Source organism: Ictalurus furcatus, chromosome 18 (assembly GCF_023375685.1).
Source record: "Ictalurus furcatus strain D&B chromosome 18, Billie_1.0, whole genome shotgun sequence".
NCBI classification, from domain to species: Eukaryota; Metazoa; Chordata; class Actinopteri; order Siluriformes; family Ictaluridae; genus Ictalurus; species Ictalurus furcatus.
The window spans coordinates 13,329,438-13,344,977 of record NC_071272.1 but is presented as its reverse complement, the minus strand read 5'-3'; the positions used below and the strand labels follow the sequence as shown (position 1 = coordinate 13,344,977).

The 15,540-nt window shown below is 36.5% G+C and overlaps 2 protein-coding genes across 6 annotated transcripts in view; both read right to left on the bottom strand.

Annotated features, from left to right (window-relative positions):
* Positions 1-2,702: 2,702 nt before the first annotated feature.
* On the bottom strand, positions 2,703-9,188 carry zgc:165604 (uncharacterized protein LOC792578 homolog). Its single transcript, XM_053648950.1, has 6 exons — positions 8,967-9,188; positions 5,222-5,376; positions 4,597-4,795; positions 3,453-3,608; positions 3,218-3,340; positions 2,703-2,899 (listed from the first exon to the last, which is right to left on the bottom strand). The coding sequence occupies exons 1-6, from the start codon at positions 9,031-9,033 to the stop codon at positions 2,703-2,705; spliced, it is 897 nt and encodes a 298-aa protein (XP_053504925.1). The 5' UTR covers positions 9,034-9,188.
* Positions 9,189-9,970: 782 nt separating this feature from the next.
* Positions 9,971-15,540, bottom strand: part of pacs1a (phosphofurin acidic cluster sorting protein 1a) — a 29,172-nt gene continuing 23,602 nt past the window's right edge. For 4 of the 5 annotated variants that reach the window (XM_053649139.1, XM_053649142.1, XM_053649140.1 and 1 more), the window contains 9 exons: positions 13,349-13,503; positions 13,139-13,249; positions 12,925-13,042; positions 12,755-12,797; positions 12,616-12,658; positions 12,383-12,521; positions 11,718-11,941; positions 11,369-11,488; positions 9,971-11,122 (listed from right to left, as the gene is read on the bottom strand). In XM_053649139.1, the coding sequence (XP_053505114.1) occupies positions 11,004-11,122; positions 11,369-11,488; positions 11,718-11,941; positions 12,383-12,521; positions 12,616-12,658; positions 12,755-12,797; positions 12,925-13,042; positions 13,139-13,249; positions 13,349-13,503 (1,072 nt within the window). In that variant the 3' untranslated portion in view covers positions 9,971-11,003. Of the gene's footprint in view, positions 11,123-11,368; positions 11,489-11,510; positions 11,942-12,382; positions 12,522-12,615; positions 12,659-12,754; positions 12,798-12,924; positions 13,043-13,138; positions 13,250-13,348; positions 13,504-15,540 lie in introns of those variants that run through there. The other variant, XM_053649143.1, reaches the window with a different exon arrangement.

The window sequence follows — 15,540 nt, the reverse complement described above, 5'->3', positions numbered from 1 at the left end:
TTTTTTTATTCTTTTTTAAAAATGTTTTTAATCATTACAAAGTAAATGGTACTAGATGGATGCCATTGATTTGACAGCATTTTTAAAAAACCTTAATCATCTTTGTAGGCATTAAAGAAAAGTATCGTCAAACGCAGTTTAACATTTTTTGTTTGATTATTTTAATACTGTTTTTTGCACACCGTTAATCAGCTTAATAATATATTGTGATACGCATCATGTATCATAGAAATGTCCTCAAGTATCGTGATATATTTTTGTCATATTGCCAGCCCTATGCTGTTATAGGAAAATCATCAAAGGTAGAGTGGTGAGATGCGGCCGTTCATAAGTGGAGTTACTGTATACCCCACTGTAACCGCTCGTCTCGAAGTGCTTTATTCCTCTTGCATCACAGCAATTTGCCAGCACAAAGTTTTCATTTATTAGCAAATGAGACATTGTACTATCATTATTTTATAGTCACAGATAATGTGTAAAATCCATGAAACAAGTTTCTTTTATGACCTATAGCAGATGTCAGGAACCTTTTCGCTGGTAGAGCCATAAAAGCCAAAAGAAAGTTGTGATTTTTGTTTTCTTTAAAGAGCCAAAAAAATTAGTTTTTATGTTTTCTTATTATTCTACTTATTATCTTTACTTTTTATAATTATGCAATAATAGTAATGTAATAAATGCCATTTCACATTTTGTGTGTTCTTGACCTAACAGCCTGCACTTCACCTAATAGGCCTGTAGATGGCACTTAGACTTCATTTAACTAACTGATTGTTTCATCGAATGGTAAATCAATATAAGATGTATTTACGTAAGACCAAATTGAACACTACTTACCATTAATGTGACTTCCAAATATGCAAATTCGTCTGTCCTTTCATACGGGAAAGAACGATACTCGTCTCTTCTGTTGTGTTTATTGTTTTTTACTTTAAGCCGTTTCATCTTTGTTAAAAAAAAAAAATGAAAAGACTGGCTATAGTTTTCAACCGTTTTATGAATTAGACTGCTCTGCTCTTCATTGTCCAATGAAATTTGAGCTTGTTGTACCACGTCACGATTAGTTGGTGTATACATGACAAACAGGCATTGATTATGAATGATGATATATTTTTAAATGTGTAAGATGTAGAGTTTAGATGGAATTGGCAAACTAGCTTTCGTGATAGGTTTTTTTTTCTTGCTGTTGAGCCATAGGCAATCACTGAAAGAGCCATATAGCTCATGAGCCATATGTTCTAGACCCCTGACTTACAGTATAGCAGTTACAAACAGTCGTCTCCTTACCAGTGTCTGTCTGTCTCTCTCTCTCTCTCTCTCTCTCACACACACAGAGTTAAGAAGACAAAAAAAGCTTATGTTACTGAGAAACCATAAAGTACAAAGTCCGCAATCTTAAAGACTTTCCTGAGTCGGATAATATAGTTACACTCTTACCTCTGTTCCTGACAATGGAGACCCCTTCCATAAATATTTGATAAATGTCTCCATTCAGAAAGCTTCACATTGTTAATGAATGCATGTTCTTTCTTGATTCTAGTTTCTTTATTAGTCTTGTGTGGAGAATCCCTGTGAAACAGTTGTTACTCTGCAAATGATGTGTTATAACAAACACGTTCATATAAACCTGTGATTTGAATTACAGCCAGCACTATTGTCAGAGCTGTGGTTATAGAAAATGGATCAATACCTTCTGACCAATCAGATTTGAGAATTCAACAGAACACATGTATAGTCTTGTGCTTACTCTCAACATTTCTTTTATGTTGAGTAAAAAAAGGTCCCTTTAGAAAAGTCCTGTATTTAATCCTGACTTTCGAATACTGCTACAATATAAATACTATTGAATTATATATTTATACATTTTAATTTTAGTACACTGCTCAGGAGCTGTATCAACAGGACTACTGTAACATGTTAGGGCCTAACATTAAAGAGGAGTTTCTTTGTCTCTGAGCCTTGTTATACCAAGGTTGCTGGAAAAACGGTACTTCAATGAATGGTTATGTGAACTGCAGTACCAGCTTTCTTTAAGTCCCTTTCATTTTAAGATTGAGCTTACAATTGCTTAAATACACTCCCACAAACTTTCATCAGCTGCAGTCATTTAATTGTGAAAGTAATATTTAATTTAGCAGTGTTTAAATGTGAGTTTCTAATATGGTGTGAGTGAGTGATGGTAGAGGCTATGTTAAGTCTTTGATTGTGTAATTTAGAAGCAAACAACAGGAACATGGCAAAAAAAAAATTTCTTTTTTTATCTAATGTCCTTAGTTTTGGAAACCAAAATAACTACAGAAAATGTATGCAATTTACAGTGTTATAAGTAAATTTCATTTTGAAAAAAAATCAAAAATCCAAACAAAAACCTATTAAGGTCTCGAAGCAATAAGTTTGACAGAAAAAATGATTAATATGCTCAGTATTTTACTCAGCAACAGTAGTATAGCATAAAAGATAAATGAATCTGGGAAATCCCAGTCCATCAAACTATACATCATTAATTGACCTCTTTAATCAACTTCACTGACAGTCAGGCCGAGTACATTTCTGACTTATTCACACAGCAGCAAGGAGTATGCTCTACACTACAGAAGGTACAGTATATATTCTGTATTTTAATGAGACCAACTGTAGCACTCCACATAATGCAGCTCAAAAACATCTAAAAACCTTGATTCAAATGCAGTCCCAATCCAAAAATCTCAGACAAATGAGCGCTTGATTAGAGAGGGAGTGTATATGAGCTCGTTGTAGCACTCCTGTACATGGCCATCCGTCCATCTGCTTTCCTGAGCCGAGCGGTGGAGCCACAGCACCAGTGCCAACAGGGTCAGCAGCACCAGGCCCATGGAGAGTGTGATTAGCACCCCCTGAAGGAGGCCTGGGGCATTCTCTGTCACTGCACAAGGAGAGAGACTGGCTACAACAACTTACTGTTCTTACAGGCATGTTATAATCATGAATAGGGTAAGATGGTCGTGGCTAAAATGACAGCATTATTGATTTAGCTACATTCTTCAGAAAAGGTGCCAGAAGAGGTTGATTAGGATTGTTCTATAATCAGTTCTGTTGGAGCACACACCCCCCCACCCCCCTAAGTACTTTAAACTAAAGTGATTACAAGCACTGGAGTGAATTCTAACAATGCACCAGAATGAAATACTCTGATTTATTCTGAAATACTTGGACTGGGCAAAGAGATCTGGTGGAAACTCACGGGTGTACACTGAGAGGTTCACGTAGCAGTTTTGTGTGCCCAGAGCGTTGGTCACAGAGCAGCGATACACACCAGAGTCCTGTGCAGACATGTTTGTAATTTGCACCAAGCCCATTAACTCCCCTAAAGAAAAGACACGAATACATAGAAATGGCTTTGATATCTTAGGGGCCTTTAGGTTCATGTCAAGTTTTGCATCACCTATTTAATCTGATAATGGAAATGTACTTGTTACCCCCCATGCTGATGGGCAAGGTTATGTGATCTGGCTCCAGCTTCTCCCAGCTCATTTGTGGAGTGGGGACGCCCTCCATCACAAGGCATGTCAATGTCATAGTGCCACCCACATCAGTCTCTCCCTCCCATATACACACAGGCAGCGATGGGGGTACTATAGCAGACACAACACCATCCAATAAACCAGATATATTGTACATTTATATAGCATGCATAGTACTGTGCAAGTCTAAGTCTTAGGCACCCTATTTTTTTTTTTATTTTTTAGTACAAACTTTGTTATAGATTATTTTATGACTTCTACATTATAAGTCAGTACAAAAACATTTTAGATTTCCAAATGTTGATTTTACAGAATAAAATGAAATGTTACAGAAAAATATTTGTATGTCAGTAAAGAAAGCAGCATGTTACGTAAGAGACCACTTTTCCAAGTCTCCAGAAGAACTGTGGCTGGTTCTGCAAGATGCTCACTAAAATTACAGCTAATTTCCTACAAATTGTACTTGAGACTACAATTTTTTTTTTTTTGTCTTTGTTTAATTTCTTACTGTTTACTACTCTTTATAATATGTTTTTAAATGTAGAAACATTTCATTTCATTATTTTTGAAGGCATCTTTGCTCTATAGCATTTCTTTGCAAGACTTTTACACAGTACTGTATGTATGTATATGACTTTTAAAGGTGCAATTTGCAAAGATTAAAAATGTTTACAGACTTATGATAATCATAGAATTTCAAAGATACTTTAGAAATAATATATCTGGCTGTTTGTTTGTTTCGTTTTTTTAGGTTTGATCTTTTTTTCTGGCACAGATATATGTCCCCACATGCAAAATCTGCTCAGGCAGCAGAGGGCTGTAAAAATGACAAACTGCTCCTTTAATCAATCCTTTGATAAAGGATATAAGCAGGCACTCACTACAAAAGAAACTAAGACAGCTCTAGTGAGTCAGTGTAGAACCCTAAAACTAATCTTTATCTAAAAGTGGACATTTTTGTTGACAGCCATCAGACTCTCAGAAGCCATGCCAAATAAGTGCTCAAGTAACAACATGCAGAGACACATGACCACATAAAGCAGTTTAGTTTCAGATTTAGTGCCGCCTTCATAGGAGCTGAGGATTAAATGGTTCTTACCCAGGACTCTGAGGCTGAGTTCTCCGATTCCAGGGTCTCCTGTCTCTGGTGGATTGCTCACCACGCAACGATAGATGCCAGCATCAGAAACACGTGTATCATTTAGGATGATATCAGCACTCCAGGGCATGTCAACAAATTCCACCCTACTGGTGAAGGAGGGGCTTTCGATCACCTGCCCTTGATCATACGCGATCACCTGGTGTACACATGTAAACAATTCATCACTAACAAATACATGCGAAGAATGCATACTCCTGTTTTCTGGAAATTAGAGTGTAACAGTAACAGTAAGGTTAAGTAGCACCTAAAAAAATCTAAATGTCCAACAAAGTAAAATTTCTTTCAGTAGATAATTAAACATAATTTTAAAAACCTTCATAACTTTATAATGTGTGACTGTTTTAGTACTTTTGCTGGTTTTGAGCTACACAAGTGACCAGGATAAATTGCTTACTGAAAATGACAGTGTCTATACATGATGCTGGAAAATTGTAGATTGATTTATGGTCTCTTTAATGTCATAAATACTAAAGAACAACATATTTGTAATACAAAGCTGTGATTGTTGATAACAGTAAGGTAATTCAGGAAATTTGTTTTTGATCTAAATGGAGTGTACTACCTGTGTGGGATTGTCTTGGTCAGAAAAAGGAGTCAGGGTCCAGATGATGCTGAGGCGGATCAGGGGGCTCATGGTGAAAAAGGAGCAGGGTAAAGTGATCGAGTCGCCCTGCACCACCTCCAAAGTGGACTCCCTCACTGTGACACGCACTGTGTCTAGACATGGGAAAGAGAGACACTGTTACACTCCTCCAGTTAATTACCAATACTGAGCCAGCACAGGAAATTCAGGAGCCAAATGTTTTTCTCAACAGATATTAAAAATTAGGAGAAAAAGTTAGATTGGACCATAAAATTCATAGAATGCTACTATTACCAATCACTCAGTTACACAGAAACACAAGTTTACATCTAACAAAAAATAAGTATGCATAAAGGTATTCAAAGGTAACTAAAAATCTTTTTCTTCATTTTCTTTCTTTATTAAATATTTGTAATACCTGTGTGGGCTTGTCTTGGTCAGAAAAAGGAGTCAGGGTCCAGATGATGCTGAGTATCATTTAGAGGTATTAAATAAAGGTATTATTTTTTTATCTACAGCCCCCTGATACCAGTGACTGCACGGCCAAACACAGCCCCAACAAGCTGGTGAAGTCTGCCAATGTCACAGTGGTGGTAGGCCTCATCACTAACAACAATGAGAAACCTACCTAGAGGAAGTAGACGTCCTCTCCACATGGCTCTGCAATAACAATCTCTCCCTGAATGTCAACAAAACTAAGGAGATGGTTATTGATTATTAGAGGAAGCAGGTGAGGAATTACAGCCCCCTGATGATCAATGGGGCTACAGTAAAGAGCGTGAGCAGGGTCCAATACCTAGGAGTCCTATACCTCTCATGGACAACACACATGAACTGCTTAGTGAGAAAGGCACGTCAGCGCCTCTACCATCTATGATGCCTGGCCAGATTCAAGGTCTCCTACAAAGTGTTGAGGGCTTTCTACACTGGGACTGTGGAGAGTCTTCTCACAAGGAGCATCACCACGGCCCAGGACTGACAGACACTATCAAGAGTGGTGAGGGCAGCAGAGAACACCATCAAGACTTCTCTCCCCTTCAAATGCTACTTCTCTCCTACTTCAAATGCATAACTCAAAAATAAATATGCATTCAGATAGGTCTGTGAAGCATTAGTAAACATTTAAGACGTCAGTAAAGAAACATCTGCAAGACATGACATAGCTCGGAAAAGATTACATTCTTACAACTTATATAAGAAATCAATGGGGGAAAAAACCCACAAAGACAAATGTGCGAATGTCAAAAATTCACAGTAAAAAAAAACTACACACTCAACAGAGAAGTGTAAGGTATGAAAGGTATGGAAAATGAGAACTGATAATCATGGTCAATATATACTTGCACTTTTAACTTTCTTAAAATAAGTGTGCATCATTCACAACAGAGTGTTCCTAGAAAATATGTTCTGGGTACTTCAGTACAGGGTTTGCTTTAGTTGAACTTTATTTCCTTCAAAAAAAAAAGGTGCAAATGGTTCTCCTAGAAATATAATATGCCTAGGGGCCATGTAAATAAATGGATATTATTACGTAAATAGTAAACCATACCAGAGTTTTTTTGTTGTTGTTTTTTTTTAAAAAAAGGCAAATCTGCATTATTAAGCATGCATCCTAAACAAAAAAAGGTTTGCATACTCAGAAACAAGCACGGAAAATAAGTCAAAGCCTAAAGTGACATTTGAATGTAGTTCATAAACACAAAAGATAATGAATGAACAAATATGCATGTCTTTTCTTTCAGCAATCATGCCCCGACCTTCACCCTCACGCATGCCCAAGTCTCATTACAATAATAATGTGCCCCACCCCCACCACTGTACCATCTCCAGGCTCTTTCTTTGTGTGTGTGTGTGTGTGTGTGTGTGTGGGAGAACACATTGTGAATATCAAGCCATAATTACAGTTGACAGCTCAAGCTAGAAAATACACACTGCATTACAAATAACAAGGTCCTTGTTTCGTGAAAATATCACAAATATTCTCTTAATAATATACACTGCCCTCCACTAATATTGGTGCTCTTGGTAAATATGAGTAAAGAAGGCTGTGAAAAATTGTCTTTATTGTTTAACCGTTTAATCTTTGTTAAAAAAAAAAAAATTACTAAAATACTCTGCTCTCATGGATATCAAACAATTACAAACAAAACACAGGTTTATCAAATAAAATCTTTGTTAAATATACAACAATTATTGGCATAGTCAATACTTTGTGCTACCTCCCTTTGCCAAGATAACAGCTCTGAGTCTTCTCCTATAATGTCTGATGAGGTTGGAGAATAAATGGCAAGGGGTCTGAGACCATTCCTCCATACAGAATCTCTCCAGATCCTTAAAATTTTGAGGTCCATGCTGGGGGACTCTCTTCTTCAGTTCACCCCACAGGTTTTCTATGGGTTTCAAGTCAGGGGACTGGGATGGCCATGGCAGGACCTCGATTTTGTGGTCAGTAAACCATTTTTGTGTTGAATTTGATGTATGTTTTGGATCAGTGTCCTGCTGGAGGATCCAACCACGGCCCATTTTAAGTTTTCTGGCAGAGGCAGTCAGGTTTTCATTTAATATCTGTTGAAATTTGATAGTCCATGATGCCATGTATCCTAACAAAATGTCCAGGTCCTCTGGCAGAAAAACAGCCCAGAACATTAAAGAGCCACCACCATATTTAACAGTGGGCATGAGGTACTTTTCCATATGGCTACCTCTCTGTGTGCACCAAAACCAGCTCTGGTGTTTATTGCCAAAACACTCTATTTTGGTTTCATCTGAGCATAGAACCCAATCCCATTTGAAGTTCCAGTAGTGTCTGGCAAACTGAAGACACTTGAGTTTGTTTTTGGATGAGAGTAGAGGCTTTTTTCTTGAACCCCAAACAAGTTGTGGTGATGTAGGTGACCATTTTCATTGCTTGTGCTATTTTCTTATAACCACTTCACATTTTGTGAAGCTCAACAATCTTTTGCAGCACATCACAGCTATCTTCTTTGGTCTTACCCATTGTTATGAATGACTAAAGGAATTTGCCGATGTGTTCTCATATTTATACCCCTGTGAAACAGGAAGTCATGGTTGAAAAACTTCCTGTTCCTACTCACCCAGGTGAACTAAAAATGTAAAATATCAATGGGAATATATTTCAAATATATTTTTCTCATATGAATGCTTAGGGGTGCTAATAATTGTTGCACACCTATATTTAACTTTATTTATTTATTTATTTTGATAAACCTGTGTTGTGTTTGCAATTGTTTGATGAGAGCAGAGTACTCTTGTAAATTATTTGAACAAAAGATCAAAAGGTTAAACAATAAAGACAATTTTTCACAGCCTTCTTTGCTCATATTTACCAAGCGTGCCAATATTAGTGGAGGGCACTGTATGCAAATACATAAATAACGAAATACAAAACTAATTTAAATATCAAATATGTCATAAATTACACAAAATTCGATCAAAACCAGTCTCTAAATCATTCTTTGTAGGTAGTAGATAGATGTGCTCTTATAACATCAAAAAAGTTAACGTCAGGTTGATTAAAACTTGACTAACTTGATCAAGTTTATCACTGAATTCATTATTGCTGTGTATACTATATATTTATCTAAAATTATTTCAAGGACTTTCCTTGTTGATGTACACATGCAAATTGCTACATGTCGATTTTCATTAAATGACAATTATTTGAATGAACAGATGCAAAAATGGACACTAAAGTTTTACTCACCATACTGTAGAAATTCAAACACCAAGCAGGTGATCCTAAAGAGCCACTGTCTTGAGCTGTGCATCATTATGAGGATAAGAGTGAGAGTGAGTGAGAGTGTGTGTGTGTGTGTGTGTGTGTGTGTGTGTGTGTGTGTGTGTGTGTGTGTGTGTGTGTGTGTGTGTGTGTGTGTGATCTATCCAGGTCTTTGCTCCTCACCCGCTGCACAAACATAATCAAGTGATTAAGGGACAAACAAAGGAATGCTCCATTACCCCTCTGGCTGCAAAGTTACAAACACTGATTTTCACTAGAGCTTTGTAGAAACTTTGAAGAGAAAATTAGCTAATTGGTTACAAAATATGATCAACTTGTCTAAAAGAAAAGAAAAGGTGTCATTTCCAGGGGTTCAAGCACTGGTGGTCAAAGAAACTATTCCCACAGGTTTTTCTCCTTAATGAGATGTGCTGCTACTAGTTGGTGGTGAGCAAAGACACATCAAATTTGATCACATATCTTGAAAAGTATGTTCATCTATTTTCTCTTCAGTATCCTGTGTAACATGGCAATAACTGGTCACTGGTGCCCTATTTGTGAAGGGTGTTTGGCCCCCAAAATTTCCACTTGCAGCTGTATTTTGGAATTATACAGGGTGTCCAAAAAGTCTCCATACATAGGGGAAATTAACACTTTTTAGCAAAACATCCTCTACATGATTGCAATTTCTTTGTAAACACACACAGAGTCAAGATGAACTTGTGTCAACACATTTGGTATTATTCATGTAACCGCATGTCCACTGCAACCTTGCGACAGCATCCCGATCTATCCACGAAAATGCTTTCAATACATTCTTATGTCAAAGGCATTCTTAAAGCCTATCTGAAAAAAGATATATAATATAAACCAAGCATGAAAAATTTTGGAAGACATTTTGCTAAAAAAAGAGTGTTAATTTCCCATTTATGAAGATTTTGTTCAAGACATTCATGTCTTCCGTACAAAAACAGCCAGATGAACATAAGCCAGGTAGGATGCATTTATTTTCAGTGCACATGATAGGTGTAAATGTGAAAAGATCATTTTAAATTATAAAGACTTATGAATACATACCAACCACTACACCAGAATATTACAAAATTACTGCATGCAAAATATTTATTTGCATACAACAATATATATCAAAGGCAACAAGGGTTCACTACACATTTTTGACACCTGGATGTAAGTTCTTGATGGGTTTTGTAGGCTGTGTGTAGATTTCATCTTCAATCCTGAATCGTCACATTAGTAATGTGTTGGGGTAGGCTACAAACTGACCTTTCACATTTAGATATAATTTTTTACTGTACAAAGAACATCTATAATCAACATCACAGAAGGAATGAAAGCAGCCAGGTCCAACCGTCCTGAAAGATCACCAAGTCAATGTACATTGTACACAATTAATATCTTCATTTCCTTTGCACTCTTTCACACACACACACACACATGCAAAGTATAATAACTTATGGCCTATTTTCAACATATAATACTATTTTGTGATAAAATATGTTTTACCCATTTTTACAAAATATTTGAGAAGCATCAGATATCTATAATATTGCAAAATTACTCTTATACTATGCATATATATTAATATACTCACGTATACTTTGATATAAAATAACCACAAATGCTGAGCATGATCACTAAATTTCAGAACAAGTGAAAACAATATATTCTTAAATCACTAATATTCTTAAAATCACTAATATTTAAAGGTGACAAAATAATTGCACAACCATACAGTACATGGAGGTTATTGCATTGTTAACTGCACGGCACAGCAGAAAATAACAGCACACAAGAATATTACCTTTGGAGTAGACCCATTCTTGGTCTCAGAACACTATAATTGCTTTTCCTTAACAAATCCTTCAGATGTAGGTTAAAAAAAACAAACATACCCCAACATCCAAAAGAAAAAAAAAGGGGGAAAAAAAATTGTCCATGTATATTGCCTGGAAGAGTGTTTGGAAATGAAAGCTCCTGCGGTTTTCTTCAGGTAAAACACCATTAGGAGGCAATTTTACTGTAGCTGAACAGACCAACTGGCAGATATTTCACATGAGTGGGCCACTGGGGTGCCAGCTGAAAAAACTTGACATCATTCCACTCCATCCCATCAACAGACACTGTAATATAGGCAAAAAAAAAAAAAAAAAGAAAAGATTAGCTCATGTATTTGTAGTAACCAATTGTAGCTAAACATGTATTATCAAGTTTGCCAAGTATTAGGTTCATCTCAATATTGTGAGAAATATTTTTTTAAAACATATTAGGAAAGTGTGTTGGAACATTTTCTCAGATGTCTCTTTACTAATAATAAGGTTCCATATAGTCTGTTATTTGAGTTGAAGAGTGCACCTACGGGCTTTTACCTCTAAGACTTGTTTGCTGATGCTTAGCAGAACAGATGAGTCTGGTGATCCCCTCGATCACCTGGCTCTTGGATTCGGTGTCCCTCTCCTTTGGCTTCTTCCCCAGAAAAATAGTAGGGACTGGTGATAGACAAATGTTTGTGTGCTGTTTTTAATCAGAGTTTATAGGCTGACTGAGGCAAACAATAATTTTCACAGATGTCAAATTTAAAATAAAATAAAAAGCTTGACTAAAAATATCACCAAGTGTAAATTGCCAAATCCAAAAAAATTAAAGAGAAGTAACTTAGCCCCGTTAAAAACCCGTAAAATATCATTACAGTTCCAAACAGCTAGCCAAAGTGTTCACCTTTCTTGTTCTTCTCCTTGGTGACCACAGTCATGGCCATGGTGCAGGAGCTGGGCTGGAGCTCGCCAATGGACGAATTGGGCAGTCGGCTGACCTGCAAGGATCTGAAAGCACTCTTAAGGGTGTTCTTGGTGTCCCTCCTCTCACCATCTTTACGCTTTTCAGCCACCCAGTAATCCACCTGTAGCCCTATGGTGTCTGTTCCATGAGACATGTTGGGACTCCTGGCCAAAAACAATGATATGTCTATTCGTCATTGTGTATGTGTGAACAACAAAACAATCCAGAGACCATGTTTTTTTCAGGCTCCATCTCTGTTTGAAGGTTTGTAAGCACTGTTTCTAAACGTCATAATGAATGCAATACCCAGTAGTCAATTAATTAATTATAAATGCTTATACCACAGCACTGTGGTATAAAATATGATGACGTTTTCTCTGAGCAAATATTTATTTAACATTTCTGGAAGGAGTCGCCAGTGTCCGTACTTTGTAATAGTCAGAGGTATAGTACACTAAAGTCTTCAGGACAGAGAGTTTTTGGTTTCTCAGTAATCTAACAAGCTCCATTATTTTGTCTTACTAACTTAAAGAAGAGGCTGTTTATAGCGGTTATAACCCAAGTGATAACAGGAACAAAGATTGTTAGATCATCATCAAACCTACCCATGAACACCACTGAGAGATGGTGAAGGAGGAGGGGTGGCAAATTCTTTCATCATCCCAGTGGACATTGCATGAGCAGGAGGAGAGGTCGAAGGAACTATCAGACTCAAAGCCACTCCCTCTTCACAGTCTCCACCTACTGTGGAAAAGAAAAGGAGACCAATTTAAGAAATTTTACTTTTACATTTTAGTGCAGGTTATGATGGTAATGCATCAGCAAAAAGCATTTATACCTGTCAATCCAAACATGGGCTCAATCAAACCGACTTTAACCACCTGATTGACATAAAACAAAACAAGAATTTAACAGTGCACATGACAACGAATGGGTATTGTTAAGCACGCAGCGATGTTAATTAAAAATTTACTTACACCCACAAAGGGGACAAAATTTTGAAAGGAATCATCTTCTTGCCTGTAAAATGAGGAAACAAGAACATAACATGCACTATATATGATTATGTCATACACTTAACACTGTGTGGACCAATAATAACCGATGTTGTACAGTATAAGCCATACATGACTGTGGTTCCACTCACATTTTGTGCTTGCAGGTAAGCATAGCCTCAGCGATAGGCAGCTGATGAGTGACTATGGCTCCATCAATATACTGACCGATACGTCCGGCCACGTCCACACCCTCTGCAGATGATAAACCTGGACACATACACAACCACATTCAGAAACAGAAATAAAGAAGCTGCTGTCGGACATAAGACTTCTGAAAGCATAGCAGCAACAGCAGTTACGTACCAGGTTGAGGAGGATCTGTACGACTGAAGAACTCCCGCCACGCACTGTCAAGGAAAGCTGAACGGTAGCGGTTATCTAGGGAGCCGAGGTACTTAGCCACTGGGTGAGAACCTGCACAGAAGTTGTCATTTAGTAAACTTGACTTCCCAGTCAAAAGCAAGCCAATCTCTATTATTTTTTTTTTTTATTAGACCTTGAAAAACCATTCACCTAGTGGAACCACCAGAAACTTTAAATGCCCAAGCCAATCAGATGTCTTGTTGGCTAGCTGAGATACGAAGAAACGCAAGATGGCTCCCAGATAGTTGTGCCCTCCCACAGCCACCACTTTCACAGGTTTAGGTGTGACAGAGTTACAATTACAGCTGCAGAGAGCAGGAGCACAGAGGACATAAGAGTGGAGGTGCAGGAAAACTGTATTTTGTGCTTACTCAGGTTGCCTTTGTTTTATCTTAGATTTTGTTATAATTTCTGAAACAATTATGAGTATAGAACTGTATGTACAATTATTTACAAAATATGTGACTATATCTGGGTAAATGACTATATAAATGACTATATCTGGGTCATTCTACAGAAACGTCCACTTTTCTGTCTCCAGGGTTTGTGTAAAGCATGCACTTAAAATAGATTGTATAGTCCCAACTAAGTTACATATTGAATTATAGAAAATGTTATTTGAACAATTATACCTATTTGAGCTATAAATTAGGTATTATTTCTTTTTAAACAATTATACAAAATTCCAAGTACCAGAAAAGTGCTTGTCCACATGGTCAAGTCTGAAGGTTTAGGGGCATATTCGGAGTTTAAAAAATATTTCCGCTCTCATTTTATATGCAATAATGTACATGTCACTATCAAATTTATGATATATGGCATAAAAACTAAAATGGCAAGTAAATATTATAAATAATATGATGAAAACGGCTGTCTCCTGGAGTCATGTCACTGGTGTTACCACTCAACAAACATGTCTTATTCTGGAAAACAAAAATACAGACTTTTGACATTACTTTGTATTTCCTACATCCTACTTGATGTAGCTCCTGGTATAACCAATTTAATTATAAGGAAATAAATAAATAATAATAATAATAATACAAATTCATTAAATTACATACTTTCGAGAGTATAGCAAGATTAGCAACATGTGGTTTGAGATATTGTAGCCGTCATTTTGTAAAATGCATTTTTAATGAAAACTGTGACTGGTTTTACAGTCACTGTTGTTTCTGCTCCTCATGTGAACACCATTCTTTGATGTTCTTTTAGTCACTGGTATTACAGGGTTTTCTTTTTGATCACAATAAATCAAATGGGTCCCATTTTACATATATTATTTCATATTAATTGACTGTTGCTTCAGTCAAGAGTTAGGATTTTAAGGATTGAATCATTACATTTTTAGACATGTCCAAAAAAAAATGCATCATTATAGCAAAGATATGATGGTGCAAATGAGCGAACATCATGCAATCATACATTTCACAAACTTGATTGAAATAAATAAAAGCTTAATCTCCTAATTTTCTGCATTATCATTATTCCTCTATGCCTGTGACTACATGTGCAGAATAGTTTGAGAAATAACATTTGTAAAATGCCTCCATTATTGGCAAAAGTATAAGGTAACATGAACAGTGTTGGGTAAATTACTCAAAAAATATAATCCACTACAGATTACTAATTACTACTTTTAAATTGTAATTTGATTACATTACTGAATGTAAAAAGTAATCAGATTACTAATTACTTTCACATTATTTTCTAAAACTTTTCAAACCTACAAAAAGACACTACAAAGTGTAAACTCATAGCTCTTTCAGTAATTTTAGCACGCAATGTACTACATGATCAGGAAAAGTTGGATTTATCATAAAACTTGCCTGGGGTGTTGTCTCTGACTACCAGACCGATAAAATATAAAACTTTTCTAACTAGGCTAGTTTGTCAAGGGTGTCGCTAGCCAAGGGGAGGCACAGCTAAGCTATTATTGTCTGCTACAGTGCCCCGCAAAGTACATTATCTTTCCTTATTCTCTGCTCATATCATGTTCACGTAAACTAGAACTCATATAGACATTTACACATCTTGTTTTCCTGCTCAGCATCAGAGAATATCCTCACACTGACTGTGAGCTAGCAGAATTGAGAGCTTTCAGCCAATAAGACAGAGTGTTTCCATGCACTTTCCTGTAACCCTTTCTGATTGGTCTCGCCTCCGTTCATTGAAGACATAAAATTACAGGTGGTCTTCTGTTACTGACGTTCAGTTACGTAGTGACATACAGCTCCAAGTGGAGAATTATTCGGGGCTAAAGAAAAAAAATCTTCGGGGGAAAACGTGATTTATTTAAAAAAAAAATTAATTTTACTTAATATTATTTTCTTAACAATAAA

Excerpts from the sequence above, each read along its gene's own strand:
- zgc:165604 (XM_053648950.1), bottom strand. The coding sequence starts at position 9,033 with ATGATGCACAGCTCAAGACAGTGGCTCTTTAGGATCACCTGCTTGGTG. Across the intron at positions 4,796-5,221 it reads ACCAAGACAATCCCACACAG|GTGATCGCGTATGATCAAGG; the intron begins GTAGTACACTCC and ends TGTGTACACCAG. Across the intron at positions 2,900-3,217 it reads GAACCTCTCAGTGTACACCC|TGACAGAGAATGCCCCAGGC; the intron begins GTGAGTTTCCAC and ends CTCCTTGTGCAG.